Source organism: Mobula birostris, chromosome 15, assembly GCF_030028105.1.
Source record: "Mobula birostris isolate sMobBir1 chromosome 15, sMobBir1.hap1, whole genome shotgun sequence".
NCBI lineage: Eukaryota > Metazoa > Chordata > Chondrichthyes > Myliobatiformes > Myliobatidae > Mobula > Mobula birostris.
Window position 1 is genome coordinate 26,787,087 of NC_092384.1, and position 14,357 is coordinate 26,801,443.

Below are 14,357 nucleotides of genomic sequence, written 5' to 3' on the forward strand. Positions count from 1 at the left end.
GTTTCTGTGCTGCATTTTTCTATGACTATGACACTGGCTATGCAGCTTGTTCCACACTCTCACCACCCTCTGAGTGGAAAAGTTCCCCCGCATGTTCCTCTTAAACATTTCACCTTTCTCCTTTAACCCATGACACCTAGTTGTGGAATTACTCAACCTCAGTGGAAAAAGCCTGCTTGCATTTACCCTATTTATACCCTTCATAATTTTGTATACCTCTATCAAATATCTCCTCAATCTTCTACGTTCTAGGGAATGAAGTTCTAACCTGTTCAACCTTTCCCTATAACTCAGGTCCTCAATTCCCAGCAACGTCTTTGTAAATTTTCTCTGTACTCTTTCAACCTTGTTTACGTCTTTCCTGAAGGTAGGTGACCAAAGCAGCACTCAGTACTCCAAATTAGGCCACACCAACGTCTTGTACAATTTCAAATTAAAATCCCAACTCCTGCACTCAATACATTGATTTTTGGCAAAAGCTTTCTTTACGACCCTTTCTACCTATGATACCACTTTCACAGAATTATGGATCTGTATTCCCAGATCTCTCTGTTCTACTGCACTCCTAAGTGCCCTACCACTCACTGTGCAATCCCTACCCTGGTTAGTCCTCCCTTAGTCTGCATTAAATTCTACATGCTACTTTTCAGCCCATTTTTCCAGCTGTTCCAGATCTTGCTGCAAGCTTTGATAGTCTTACTCGCAGTCTACTACACCCCCGATCTTGGTGTCATCAGCAAAGTTGCTGATGCAGTTTAACACACTATCATCTATATCAATGATATAGATGACAAACAACAACAGACCCAGTACCGATCCCTGCAGCACACCATTAGTCACAGGCCTGCAGTCAAACAGGTAATCATCTACTATCTGTCTCTGGCTTCTCCAGCAAAGCTAATGTCTAATCAAATTTGCTACCTCATCCTGAATGCCAAGCGACTGAGCCTTCTTGATTAACAAGCGGGATCTTGTCAAAGACCTTGCTAAAGTTCATGTAGGCAACCTCCACTGCCATGGCTTCAACTTTACTGGTGACTTCCTTGAAAAACTCTAAGATTGGTTAGACATGACTAACCATGCACAAAGTCATGTTGATTTCCCCTAAGCAGTCCTTGTCTACCCAAAAACTTGTATCCGATCCCTTAGAACACCTTCCAATAACTTTCCCACTACAGATGTCAGGCTTACTGGCCTATAATTTCTTGGCTTATTCTTATAGCCTTTCTTAAACAGCAGAACATTAGCTATCTTCCAATCTTCCAGCACCTTACCCGTGGCTAATGATGTTTTAAATATCTCTGTTAAAATACCCCTGCAATTTCTGCACTAGCTTCTCACACGGTCTAAGGGAACACCTTGTCAGGTTTGCCTTAAGACACCTTGCCTGATTTGCCTTAAGACAGCAAATACCTCCTCCTCTGTAATCTTGAAAAGGTCCATGACCTTGCTGTTGCTTTGCTTCACTTCAATAGACTCTGTCCAACTCCCAAGTAAATATAGATGTGAAAAATCCATCATCAAGAAGATCTCTCCCATCTCATTCATAGATTACTACTCTGATCTTCCAGAGAACCAATTTTGTCCCTTGCTATCCTTTTGCTCTAAATATATCTGTAGAAGCCCTTAGGATTCTCCTTCACCTTGTCTGCTAGAGCAACCTCATGCCTTCTTTTAGCCCTCCTGGTTTTCTCCTCAAGCGTTCTCTTGCATTTTATATACTCTTCAAGTACTTTATTTGTTCCTACCTGCCTAAACCTGCTATGTACCTCTTTTTCCTTAACCAAGGCCTCAATATCTCTTGAAAACCAAGGTTCCCTAAACCTTTTACCTTTGCCTTTTATTCTGACAGGAACATACAAACTCTGCACGCTCAAAATTTCACTTTGAAGGCCTCCCGCTTACCAAGTACACCTTTGCCAGAAAACCACCTGTCCTGATCCACCTTTGCCAGATTCTTTCTGATGGCATCAAAATTGGCCGTTCTTCAATTTTAGAATCTCAGCCTGAGGACATGACCTCTCCTTTTCCATAATTACCTTGAAACTAATGGCATTATAATCTCCAGATGCAAAGTGTTCCTCTACACAAACTTCTGTCACCTGCTCTGTCTAGTTGGGACTTTAATGTAGTGATTAAGGAAACTTTCCAGAATGCATTTGACCAGCTCTTTCCATCCAGCCCATGTACAGTATGGGAGTCCCATCAATATGTGGAAAGTTAAAATCACCTATCACAAACTTATGTTTCTCTCAACAGTCTGTGATCTCCCTACAAATTTGTTCCTCTGAATCCCGCAGACTGCTGGATGGGCTGTAATATAATCCCATTAATGTGTCACACCTTTCTTATTCCTCAGTTCTACCCATAAAACCTCTCTAGATGAGCTCCCCAGTCTGTTCTATCTGAATACTGTTGTGACATTTTCCCTGATCAATAACGCCACGCCACCCCTTCCCCTTTAATCCTCCCTGCTCTGAAAACAACGGAAGCTGGAACATTGAGCTGCCAGTCCTGCTCCTCCTGCAACCAAGTGTCACAATGGTACAATTCCAGGTGCTGATGCATGCACTAAGCTTGCTGCCTCTCCTGTAATTCTCTTTGCATTGAAATATACTCAGCTCAGAACATTAATCCCACCATACTCAGCTTTTTGATTCCTGACTCTGTATGTAGGCTTAACAATATCCCAAAATCTTTCTCCATAACCACTCTGCTTTCTGTTCTGGCAATCTGGTTCCCAACCTCCTACAACTCCAGTTAACTCCCCCCCCCATTCAGCACTAGTAAACCTTCCCACTTAAATATTAGTCCCTCTCCAGTTCAGGTGCAACCCATCCCATCTGTACAGGTCCCACCTTTCCAACGAGAGAGCCCAATGATCCAAAAGTCTGAAGTACCATCTCCTTAGCTATATGTTTAACTCTCTGATTTTCCTGTTTCTGGCCTCACTAACACTTAACACAGGTAGCAATGCTGAGATCACAACCCTGGAGGTCCTAACCTTTAACTTGGCACCTAACTCCTTGAACTCCCTTTGCAGGATCTCGTTACTCCTCTTATCTTTGTCATTGGTACCGATGTGAACCAGTACCACTGGCTGCTCACCCTCCCATTTAAGAATGCTGTGGACTCGATCCAAGATGTCCCTAACCTTGGCACCTGGAAGATGACATGCCATCTAGGAATCTTGTTTGCATCCACAGAACTTCCTTTCTATTTCCCTAACCAATAAATCTACTTTCACAACAGCTTGGCTCTGTTCCCTCCTTCCCTACTGAGCCAAAGAGGCAGCCTCAGTGCCAGAGCCCTGACCACTGTGGTTTTCATCTGCTGGACCATTCTCCCAAAAATATCCAACATGAGATACCTGTTGTTGAGGGGAATGGCCACAGAGGTACTCTGCTCTGGCTGCCTATCCCATCTTACCCCTTTTGACAGTCTCCCAGTTACCTGTCTTCTGCACCTTTGATGTGACTACTTCCCTGTATATCCTGTCTATCAACCTCTCCTTATTGCACAGAGTACAGGAAAGGTATGTTTCTATGAGAAGGAAGGATGGGGATGGAAAGATAAGAGAACCTTGGATGTCTAGAGAGGTGATGAATTTAGTCAAGAAGAAAAAGGAAAGGTATGTAAAGCTGTAGAAGTTAGTATCAAACAAAGCCCATGAGGAGTATAAGGAAGCCTGAAAGGAATTAGGAAAACCAGGAGGTGCCATGAAAAGTCCTTGGCAAGTAGGATTAAGGTGAATCCCAAGGCACTCTATACAAACATGAAGAGCAAGAGGATAACTAGGGAGAAGGTGGGACCACTCAGGGATAAGGGAGGAACATTTGCTTGAATGTGGGGAATGTGAGTGAGGTACTTTGCTTCAGTATTTACCAAGGAAAAGGACATGGAGGACTTTGAGTGTATACAGTAAATGTGTTAGGAAATTTAGAGATCAAGGAGGAGGAAGTGTTGGGCCTCCTAAAAAGTATTAAGGTGGATAAATTGCCAGGGCTTGATGGAATCTACCCCAGATTAAGAAGGAGGCAGGAGATGAGATTGCTGGTCTTGACCAGTACCTTTGTGTTGTCACTAACCACATAAGCCTATCCATTGAGTTACTCATGGCAGTTCACTGGAGGCTTTTTTCTTCAGGGGTAAATATCAAGGTTGAGGAGGCTGCTTTGGAGAGGTTCAACTTGGGTAGAGTGCTTATCGGTCAGTGGAACATGGGGAGTAATGTTGATTATTTGAGACCAATTTATCTTGTTCCCTTAGTCATTTTGACATTTTAAATACTGGCAATATCTAAAAGCTGCTAGGGTTGCCATTTAAAAAGAAAACATAATGAGTGCAATACGCTGTGCTACATTTCTACCAACATTCAATGCGTAAGCAATTAATAGTAAGTTATGAGACGAATACATTGTCAATTTCAGTGGTCTCCAAGATGCCCTTCAATGTTGCTTTGCTCACTCCAGTTTGATATTCTGACCTTTCGTCTTAAGCAACAGCGGAGTATCAACTAGACCTGAACTGATATCCATAGTGATATGCCTTCCAACAAAGGCTACCAGATAACTCAATATCAGGGGGTAACATATTTTAATAACTTGTCAAATACAGTGCATTAGCTTGGGCAAATAATAATTCTGGTATTAACCAACCACGATGTCGCCAGTGATCCTTGATCATATGTTAGTTATATTAACTGCACTATCATTCAAAGATAAGTTAACTATTACTACTTTTACTTATGTATAGATCTTTTCATTGTATTATTAGGATTAAGATTGTTCATTTTTAAACTGTGTTGCTTTCTTAAATAGAGCTGGAATCCTCTTTGATTAGCGTTTCGAATTTTAAAATGAAGAAGTCAGTGAAAAGGAAATCTCAAACCAAGACTAAAGTGCAGTCTAACAGGTAACAAATAACTCCTGATATTGACCTTTATAGAATTTCTTTAAAAGACATTTCCTCAAGGCAGTATATGTTGTTTTCTACAAAAAAAAATTGAATCAGGGAAGTGTTATGGCACCAAAAGGGGCTATGTTAGGTCCATTGAGATGCATGCTAATAATCACAGTCTAATAATCCCTTTAGTCTCAATCTCCCATTCTTTCCCTGTAGGTATATGTTCTATGTGAATTATTCTCTCTCAACTGCCTATCTAATTTTCTTTCTTCATCACTTCAAATTTATGCTCTTGGCCCTTGAACCATCTACCACTGGGAACAGTTCTCTGTTTACCCCTTCTGAATCTATCATGATCTTGTATACCTATATGAAGTTTCCTTTTAGTTATTTTTTGACGGTTTCTCCAGTCTAACCTTGTAGATACAATTCCTATTTCTTTGAATTATTTATGTAAATCCTTTCTCAACATTCCCCCCCCCCCTCCACCGTGGAACTTTTTACAGAAGTTTGTAGATCTAGAGTATGGTGACCAGAGTTTGCGACAGTACATCGGTTGTGGGTCAGCCTGCATTGTATAAAGGTTAGACATAACAAGACTTGTTTTGTACTCTATGCGTCTATCCTACAAACTTGACTGTTTGCTCAACGTATCTTGCAACTTTCAAGAGTTCTTAAACATATTTATCCTGCTAACCCTTTAAAACTATAGTTTAGGCAATATTGTCTTGTTTTAATGTTTCTGCTAAAATATATTACTTCTCCAGATTTCATCCAAAATGTATCTAACACCTCTGCCGGCTTATGTTTGCCCTCTTGAAGTTTGTTATTGTTCACCCTGCCTGTAACTTCTATTTCATCTGTAAATTAAGCAATTCTTTGTATACACCCACATCAAAGTACTGATCACTGGAGATCACTGTCCTCTCATCTGAAAAAGAGCTCATTGCTGCAACTGTACCAAAGTTTTATCTGTGTTGCCAGTGACCCTTCCATTCCAGTGTTTTGTGTGGGTCTTGTGATATGCCTTTTGAAAATCAATATGAGTGACATCTGTTTTCTTTTCATTATCCTTCTCTGTTATCAAAAAAAATCACTCTGATTGGTCAGATTTAGATTTATTTATTTATTCGTCACATGGACATTGAAACTTACCGTGAAATGCATCATTTGTGTTGACAGTCAATTTAACCTAAGGATGTGCTGGGGGCATTCCAGTCCCAACATAGCATGCCCACGTTTGCAGCAACAAAACAACAACAGGGAAACAAGCCCTTTTCCTACTTCCTAACCATTCATGCATGCAGACAATCTAACAACCCCAGGACAGAACGCATCTGGGTTTCAAGCCTCCAGTGGACTCATGGACTTGCAGGTATTGAGCCTCCGATTTCCCAAGGAGACTTGCAGATCCAGTGCTTTGGCCATTGGGACTTGGCTTCTGGACTTCTGATTAACCTTTGGGTTCAGTACTCTCCAATGATGGGAGCCCGAACACTAGTCCTCTCTCTGGGCTTACCAATGACAGGACTCTGAACTCCAGTCCTCCGATTCCAGACTCGTCAACTCACGTACATAGAGGGAGGCCCTTGTGTCTCCTGCCCACACCAAAATCAAACACATTTTGTCTTTTATAAATCTGTTCTGGCTTTTCTTTATCAAGTGCCTTTTATTCTTTCCGACTGATAATTGTTTCTAAAACCTTCTCCACCACTGGTTTTAAACTAATTGGCCTTTAGTTTACAGATTTGTCCTCAGGTTGCTTTGGAACAGGGGTGTCACATTCATTATTTCTAGTCAGTCCTTTGACACCTCCCCTGCATCCACAATGGATTGGAAGGTGATGACAAACATTTATCAATCAGTAGCCCTGCTTGCCTCAGCAAATTACAATGCATCCCATCCACACCATGGCATATTTACTTAAGCACAAGCAGCCTTTATAGCACCTTTTGAATCTTCACCTTAAATATTTTCTTAACTATCTCTGCCTCTGAGATTTTGGCAACATCCTCGTTATAAAAATATGAGGTGCTAGTATTCCATTCTTCCTTTAGTTCACTACTTTAGTATTGACCTGGGCCCAATTTTTATTTATTTATTTATTGAGATACCGCATGGAGTAGGTCCTTCCAGCCCTTCGAGCTGGCTGCCCAGCAACCCCCTGATTTAAACTTAGTCTAATCACAGAACAATTTACAATGACCAATTAACCTACCAACTGGTACGTCTTTGAACTGTGGGAGGAAACCCACCCGGTCACAGGGAGAACAGACAAACTCCTTGCACTTGGCAGTGGGAGTTGAACCTGGGTCACTGCTACAGTAAAGCATTTTACATTTAATATTGATGTGTCTTTTTTTAAAAAGAAATCTGTGTTCTATTTCACTTCAACCGTTTTCTCATATAGTTACCTGTTTTTTAATGAATTGCTTCTCAGCTTCATTTGTATTTTTCATGTGAAATATGTCATACCCTATTTTTGTCATCTAGGGAGCTCTTGATTAGGGTTCCTCTTTCCTTTTCCCTTTAGGAATATATCTATGCTATACCTGAAATATTTCTTCTCCAAGGCTCTATCATTTATTGTGCATATTTTACTCTTATTAGTCCTCTTTGCCATCCGATTCCTAAATGGGCATTGAACCCGTGAACACTACCTCACTTTTTAATATATACTATTTCTGTTTTTTGCATGATTTTTAATCTATTCAATATACGTATTCTGTAGTTTACTTATTTTTTTGTTATTATTATTTTATTATCTTTTTTCTTCTATGTTATGCATTGCATTGGACTGTTGCTGCTAAGTTAACAAATAAATCCAATTCTGATTCCTCCTGTGGGCTGAAGTGCCTGTACTGTTCTATATTCAAAATGTATCACCGTGCACTTGCAGGATAAAATTCTAGCTGCTATTGCTCTGGCTATCTTGCTAACAAATACGTATCGTCCCGTATCATTTGACTATCCTCCTTGCTAGCATAGAGATTCCTGATTTTCATGCCATTTGAAAACTTACCTCCAGTGTTCATATCCAAAATGTTAACATATATAATAAACAGAGTCTTAGCACTAATCTCTGTTATACACTACCAATCACAATAATAAAAAACAATCCTCCATTATCATCCTTTGCTGTATTTATCCAATGTGCCAACTTACCCTCAGTTCCATGTGATCAAACTTTTTGCACCAATTTTCCATGTAAGCCTTACTGAAGTTCATGTAGACTACATCAACCACAATACATTTTGTGACCTCTTTGGAAAAATTGGATGAATTTGTTAGACAGGATAGGTCCTCTAGCAAGTCATCTCTCACCTCATTGAAATTAGTTCTTCAATTTAGAAGTTGTACTTTAAGTTCCACTTGTTCCTCTTCATTGTTGATATAAAACTTGTAAAACAATGATATTCCCCTGAGGGCATGTGACCTGCCACATACCCTGCAATGAGGTTTAGTGATGCTTCATTTCTCAATGGGTCAAAGTGATTTATATGTGATATTTAAAAGGATGTTAGGTCAGGTATACTGGAAACCCCAAGGAGCCCCTACTAACCTCCATGGATGAGTACAGAGCAAAATTATGGGGAATTGTACCCAGTCTTGCACACTCAAACTGAGCTATTAAATGAATTTCATACCAACTGGTGTTATAGACTGGTTAAATGTGTATACAAATGATTGTCACGATGTATTGTTTTAAATGATTGCTTTGCTTCATCTTCAGTGACAGCTTTAATTTAAGTTCGCCAGCAAAGGATACATTAGAGCAGAATTTGCCTGCCAACCGTAAGATCCAACCGAAACTCGATAATACAACAGGTATTACTGGGCTGGTTGAGGTTACCAGTTTTTTTTCCCTCAAATATTTGATTACAAAATGCTTTGCTTCTCTCATGCATATTAATATTCTTAGACATTGTTGATGCCCTTTCAGTTTATTGTATTCTGATCCTGGACTTCACAACTAACAGTAAAGCTGTTGGCCTAGTATAGCCCAGGCTATACACATGCAGGTTGAGTTGTGTTGTTGCCTAAGTTTTACTTGTCATATTTATTTTGCATAGTAAGTCTATTCCACACTCCCCCAATACCTTTTAGCTAGCGTAGATGAAAAGGACATTACCGCTTCAGTATCTATGTCCGCTTTCTTTTCTTGAAAAGAAGGACAAGTGCAGATTAGCTATGTGGATTTTTTTAAACTAGACATTGCCAGTCAGGAAAAGACCAATATCCATCTAATTTGTATATTACCATTTTGATATTTCTATAAGGAAATTGAATTGTAACTATACAACCGTCAAAACAGCAGTCTTTGGGATAATGATTGTAAAAATTTTGAAGTGAATAGAAATAATCATGAAATTTTATGTGGTGAAATATATTTTTTGGTTCTAGAATCTCAAGAAAATGAAAAAGTTGAACCGAGTGAAAAGAGCTTAAGACCTCCAGACATCTCAACAATAGTTGGGTAAGTCACTCAGTCAGATCAAATTGGTGCCAATTTTACATGATAGCTGTAGAAATTATCGTATGGAAAATAAATGCTGAAAATCTGTCTACACTGGGCAGATGGATGGACTTTTTTCTTCCCGCCTGCGCTGTGTAGTTTTTATAGTGAGGATCAGTCTGTGTGGACCAATTCCACTCCTTAGGCCGGGTGACATTTCACAATGGCAAGCTGTGGCGACCGCAAGGCTGTGGGTTGAGTGTCAAGAGTTTTCCTTCTCAACAGACTGCCTGGAAAGGCTAATGAGTCCCATCTTCACAGCTTTGGAATTAGAGTTGTCCTTCTAGGCTGGCTGCCAGCCAAATCTGATGAGCCCAGCCTGCCCGCCCAGTTATACTACCAGATGCGCAGTTGCGCCATGACATCACAAACTCAGACCGGGGACGCCACATGAAAGCATTGCTCTGGACACAGTAGTGTAGGAGAGGCCACGTGCAAGTGACCTCCTGCATCGCAAGCTAAACTGGTCCTGTGGTGATCACTACACCTGGAAAGGAAAGGCTATGGGAGAAGCTTCACCTTCCCTCAGTGAGCAGGAGGCCCAGCCCAGGACTCACCCTGGAGTACTGTACACTAGAGTCAGGAAAACTACTTATTGACTGAAATTATACATTTATAGAGTCTTGACTTGAGCTTGAGATGTGTTGTAGTGGAATGAAGCTATTGAAGTAACGACTTTTAACCGAGCTTTGAACAAAGCTTGTTCAACGATGACAGTTCAGAATCGGAATCAGGCTTAATATTACCAGCATGTCGTGAAATTTGTTATTGTATGGCAGCAGTATATTGCAATACACAGAAACTGTAAATTCAGTAAGAAGTACATATTGAATCATTGAATGCGTGCCTTTAGGTTTCAGTACCTCCTTCCTGATGGTAGCAATGAGAAGAGGGCATTCCTATGTGATGAGGGTCCTTAATGATGGATGCTAATTTTTTGAGGCGTCACTCTTTGAAGGTATCCTGGATGTCCCATGATAGAGCTGATTGAGTTCACAACTTTCTGCTGATTATTTTGATCCTGTGCTGTGCCCCCCACCCCCCATACCAGATGGTGATGCAGCTGGTTACAATGCTCTCCCTGGTATACCTGTTAAAAATTTGCGACCGCCTTTGTTGACGTACTGTACCAAATCTCCTCAAACTCCTAATTAAATATAGTATCTGTCATGCCTTCTTTGTAACTGCATCAATATGTCCTCAGAGATGTTGACTCCCAGGAACCTGAAATTACTCACCTTTTCCACTTCTGATCCTTCGATGAGAACTGGCGTATGTTTCCTGGACCTGCCCTTCCTGAAGTCCACAAGCAATTCTTTTGGTCTTACTGATATTGAGTGCGATATTGTTGCCTCTGTAGCCTAGTTGTGTCGTCAACAAATTTGTATATGGCATTTGAGTTGTGCCTTATCCCACAGTCATGGATGTAGAGAGAGTAGAGCAGTGGGCTAAGTACAATATCTTTGAGGTGTGTCAGTGTTGATGATCAGCAAGGTGGAGATGTTATTTCCAGTTATTTGTTTCAAAGGTAATTAATGTCAAACTGGTTTGCTTCTGATCTGAAAAATAAATGTAAACTTTACACTGTTTTGAAGTTTTGGGTCAATTTTTCTGCAATTAATGGCTATTCCCAGTTGCTTTGTAGTGACGGAGGAGCTGTTTACTAGTAATTCTCCTTCAATTGGGTTTCATGCTGGCCACTTCAAATGAGAGGCCGATCAAGCTTCAGGTTACTTTCTTGTTAAAAGCAATAGTTTCTTTCACTCTGGAAACGGATTTTTATGACTATATAACAGATTCATGCTTGTACTTAGGTATTCATTTTGAGATTTAAAAAACTGAATTCAAATTCTCAAACTTTTGTTAGGAATCGAACCAGGTTATTGGTCTAGGCCTTTGGGTTACTAATCCAGCAAACACTGTACTGCCTAGCATACTATGTTTCTGTCTAAGGTATAAGGTGCAGGTTAAGTACTCCTTATAAGAAAATCCAAAATCCCAAAACTTCTGAAATCCAGAATTTTTTTGAGCTCTGACACGGTGTCACAAATGGAAAATTCCACAAGGCACTGAGAAGGTTTCCAGAACATATAGTTCTGACAAGTGATCTCACAGTACTGAACTGAAGTTAATGAAAAATAGAATAGCTCCGTATAAAGTGAAAAATGAAGATCTTAATTGTGTATTGAAAGTGGATTTGTCAGCATTGAAATGAACATATGCTGTAATAGTTTGCTGATCATGAAACAAGCAAAGACCTATCATGACAAACTGAAATTGAAGGTAATTGTGAATATTCAGCAGGCTGGTTGTGGAATTTTTTTTAAAAAAAGGTCAGCATTAATTTTTTAAGATTTGTGGTGATAAAGCATCTACTGATCATGAAGTGGTAGAGAAATTCATTGGTGAGCTTGCCAAGATTGTTGCTGGTGAAAATCTGAAATGCCGAATGGCTGTATCAGTACTTATGTGTGAGGAACAAGAATAAGGCAAAGACTTGCACATAAATTCGGTTATGATGGTGATCCCATGCTATCTGATTATATAATCTGAAATCTGAAACACTTCTGCCCCCAGCATTTCATGTAAGGGGTACTCAACCTGAACAATGTTGGAACATTGTGAATGAAATCTGAAAATGGCTGCTTTCTAGAATGATGCTTGTAGTAATTTATTAGAGTGAACATTTTCTACTGCAGAGTTTACCAAGCAAAAAAGACAGGTTGTTGTTCCTTCCATGCTTCTGTGAAGAAAGTGATCTTACCACCAAAGTGAAAGTTATGTTTCAGTTCAATTAGCAAAAGAAAGAGAAGTGACTTATCAATATATGGTATTCTCTAGGGGAGGATGTAGGAGGGAGAGTTGTGGGTTTTCTAGGAGAAATGTATGGGCTCTCTGGAAGAATTGAGTCTTCAGTGAGGTCACGTTCTAAACCAAACAGGAACCAGTTTTCTCCTGAAGAAGGTGAATACACCTTAGGGCAGAAGTGTTTAGAATCAGTGTATCATGTTGTTACACATCTTAGAACAATAAGCTTGTTAGGGTTGGTATAAAGGTCATACATGGATCGATGATCAGTGTTAGAAATATAGAGAGGATGTACAGTTCCAGGTTTGGAAAGAAAGAATGAGTCCGCTGGATGAGAGTGAATAAGGTGTGCATGTGAAGGATTATGACAATAAAGAATAAGTAAACTTTTACTTACTTTACAGAGGTGCTTGAAGAGCCAGATTTGTGGTTAAATAAAGCTGCAAGATTTATCAGAAATAAATATTTCCAACCAGTTTCAGTAGTGGAAAGGGAACAGGCCAGGAATCTAATAAACACCATGAGTTCTACTGGTTAAACACAGATGGAGTTCGAATTTATTAGGAACTAAAAGGAAAGGATCTTGAACTTCAGAAGAAAAAAGAAGAATTGAAAATGTTCTAGAATTTTGCAGCAGTGATAGTGTTCCGACTCAGTAGTAACATTTTTTTACCTGGATAGATTTGAATAAGGGTGATTAGAATGCGTGTATTCAGGATGGGTTTTTTAGGCTATGTGTTGGTGTGTGGCCAAGTGGTTAAGGCATTCGTCTAGTGATTTGAAGGTCGCTAGTTCAAGCCTTGGCTGAGGCAGCGTGCTGTGTCCTTGAATAAGGCACTTAACCACACATTGCTCAGCAACGACACCGGTGCCAAGTTGTTTGGGTCCTAATGCCCATCAACATGGTGGACAACATCGGTGGCGTGGAGAGGGGAGACTTGCAGCATGGGCAACTGCTGGTCTTCCATACAACCTTGCCTAGGCCTGCGCCCTGGAAACCTTCCAAGGTGCAAATCCATGGTCTCATGAGACTAATGGATGCCTATATATCTATCTATCCAAGACTTTACTTTCATTCTAATATTCCACAAACTGCAAATGAAGATTCATTCTAATTGTCATGATAACAGAATAAGGCAAATGAAAACATGAAGCTGGAGCACGAAAATGGCACACGATGGGACATTTGTACCAACTAACAGATTTACGAGATACTATCAGTGCTACAGTAGCAGTACCATAGTAAATTGTAAGAGTTTACTTTCATAATCATTCTCCTTCAGAGAAAGAACATGGAGATGGATTATATTAAAAAGAGGAAGGGGACAATTTTATTGGGATTATATAGACCCCCTCTGTTTTATGAAAACTTAGCACTATTAAGAAATAAAACATGCTGTCTTCCTGAAATCCCAATACTTTTATTCCTACAAGAAACTGAATGTATAAATATATCAATTGTACAAGGTAGCAGTTTGCATCAAGGATGACATTAACAAACCTGACAGTTCATTTAGGCACAGAATGTAACATGTACTTAACCATATGAAATGTACTTACTGATGGTGTCTTGAACAAAGAAAATTTTAAAATAATTCTAATAGCTGTATTTATTACAGATTAATCAGTTCTGATTTCGAAGAATCCACCACAAAACCAATTCTTTGTAGAAGACCTAAAAAACGCAAAGTCATAAATGAAGATGACTTTGAAGAGGGAGTCCACAACCATTTGCAACAAAATAAAGGTATTTGTTTAAAATTGTCCTGGCTTTATTTTCTCAAGCATTCTTGATTTTATATACTTTGGAGCTTGGAGGATCTGCAGTTCCACCAAATCAGAATTAAATGTTGACATCGAGGATATTAATTGGAAAGCTTAACATGAGCAAAGCACACCCTGCTACTTTGCTCTTTTGTTTAATATGAATAACAGCTATGTATAACAACAAATATTTTTGGTGTGTTGGATATAAATTTGTTTTAACCATCAGATTTAGAACATTTGGAAAAGTTGTGTATGTTAATGTTGGAAATGATCAGATTCTCCAAGACAGTAATTTGAGTTTGGGGCTGTGAATTAAATTGTCTCTATATATGCATGCTGCTTCAATTCTGAAGGCATTCAG

The 14,357-nt window shown here is 39.5% G+C and overlaps 1 protein-coding gene across 2 annotated transcripts in view; it reads left to right on the forward strand.

Moving 5' to 3' along the window:
• LOC140210273 (uncharacterized) overlaps nt 1-14,357 on the forward strand; it is a 56,235-nt gene that overhangs the window by 10,849 nt on the left and 31,029 nt on the right. For both annotated transcript variants that reach the window (XM_072279146.1, XM_072279147.1), the window contains exons 6-9: nt 4,821-4,914; nt 8,639-8,733; nt 9,310-9,382; nt 13,849-13,976. In XM_072279146.1, the coding sequence (XP_072135247.1) occupies nt 4,821-4,914; nt 8,639-8,733; nt 9,310-9,382; nt 13,849-13,976 (390 nt within the window). The remainder of the gene's footprint in view (nt 1-4,820; nt 4,915-8,638; nt 8,734-9,309; nt 9,383-13,848; nt 13,977-14,357) is intronic.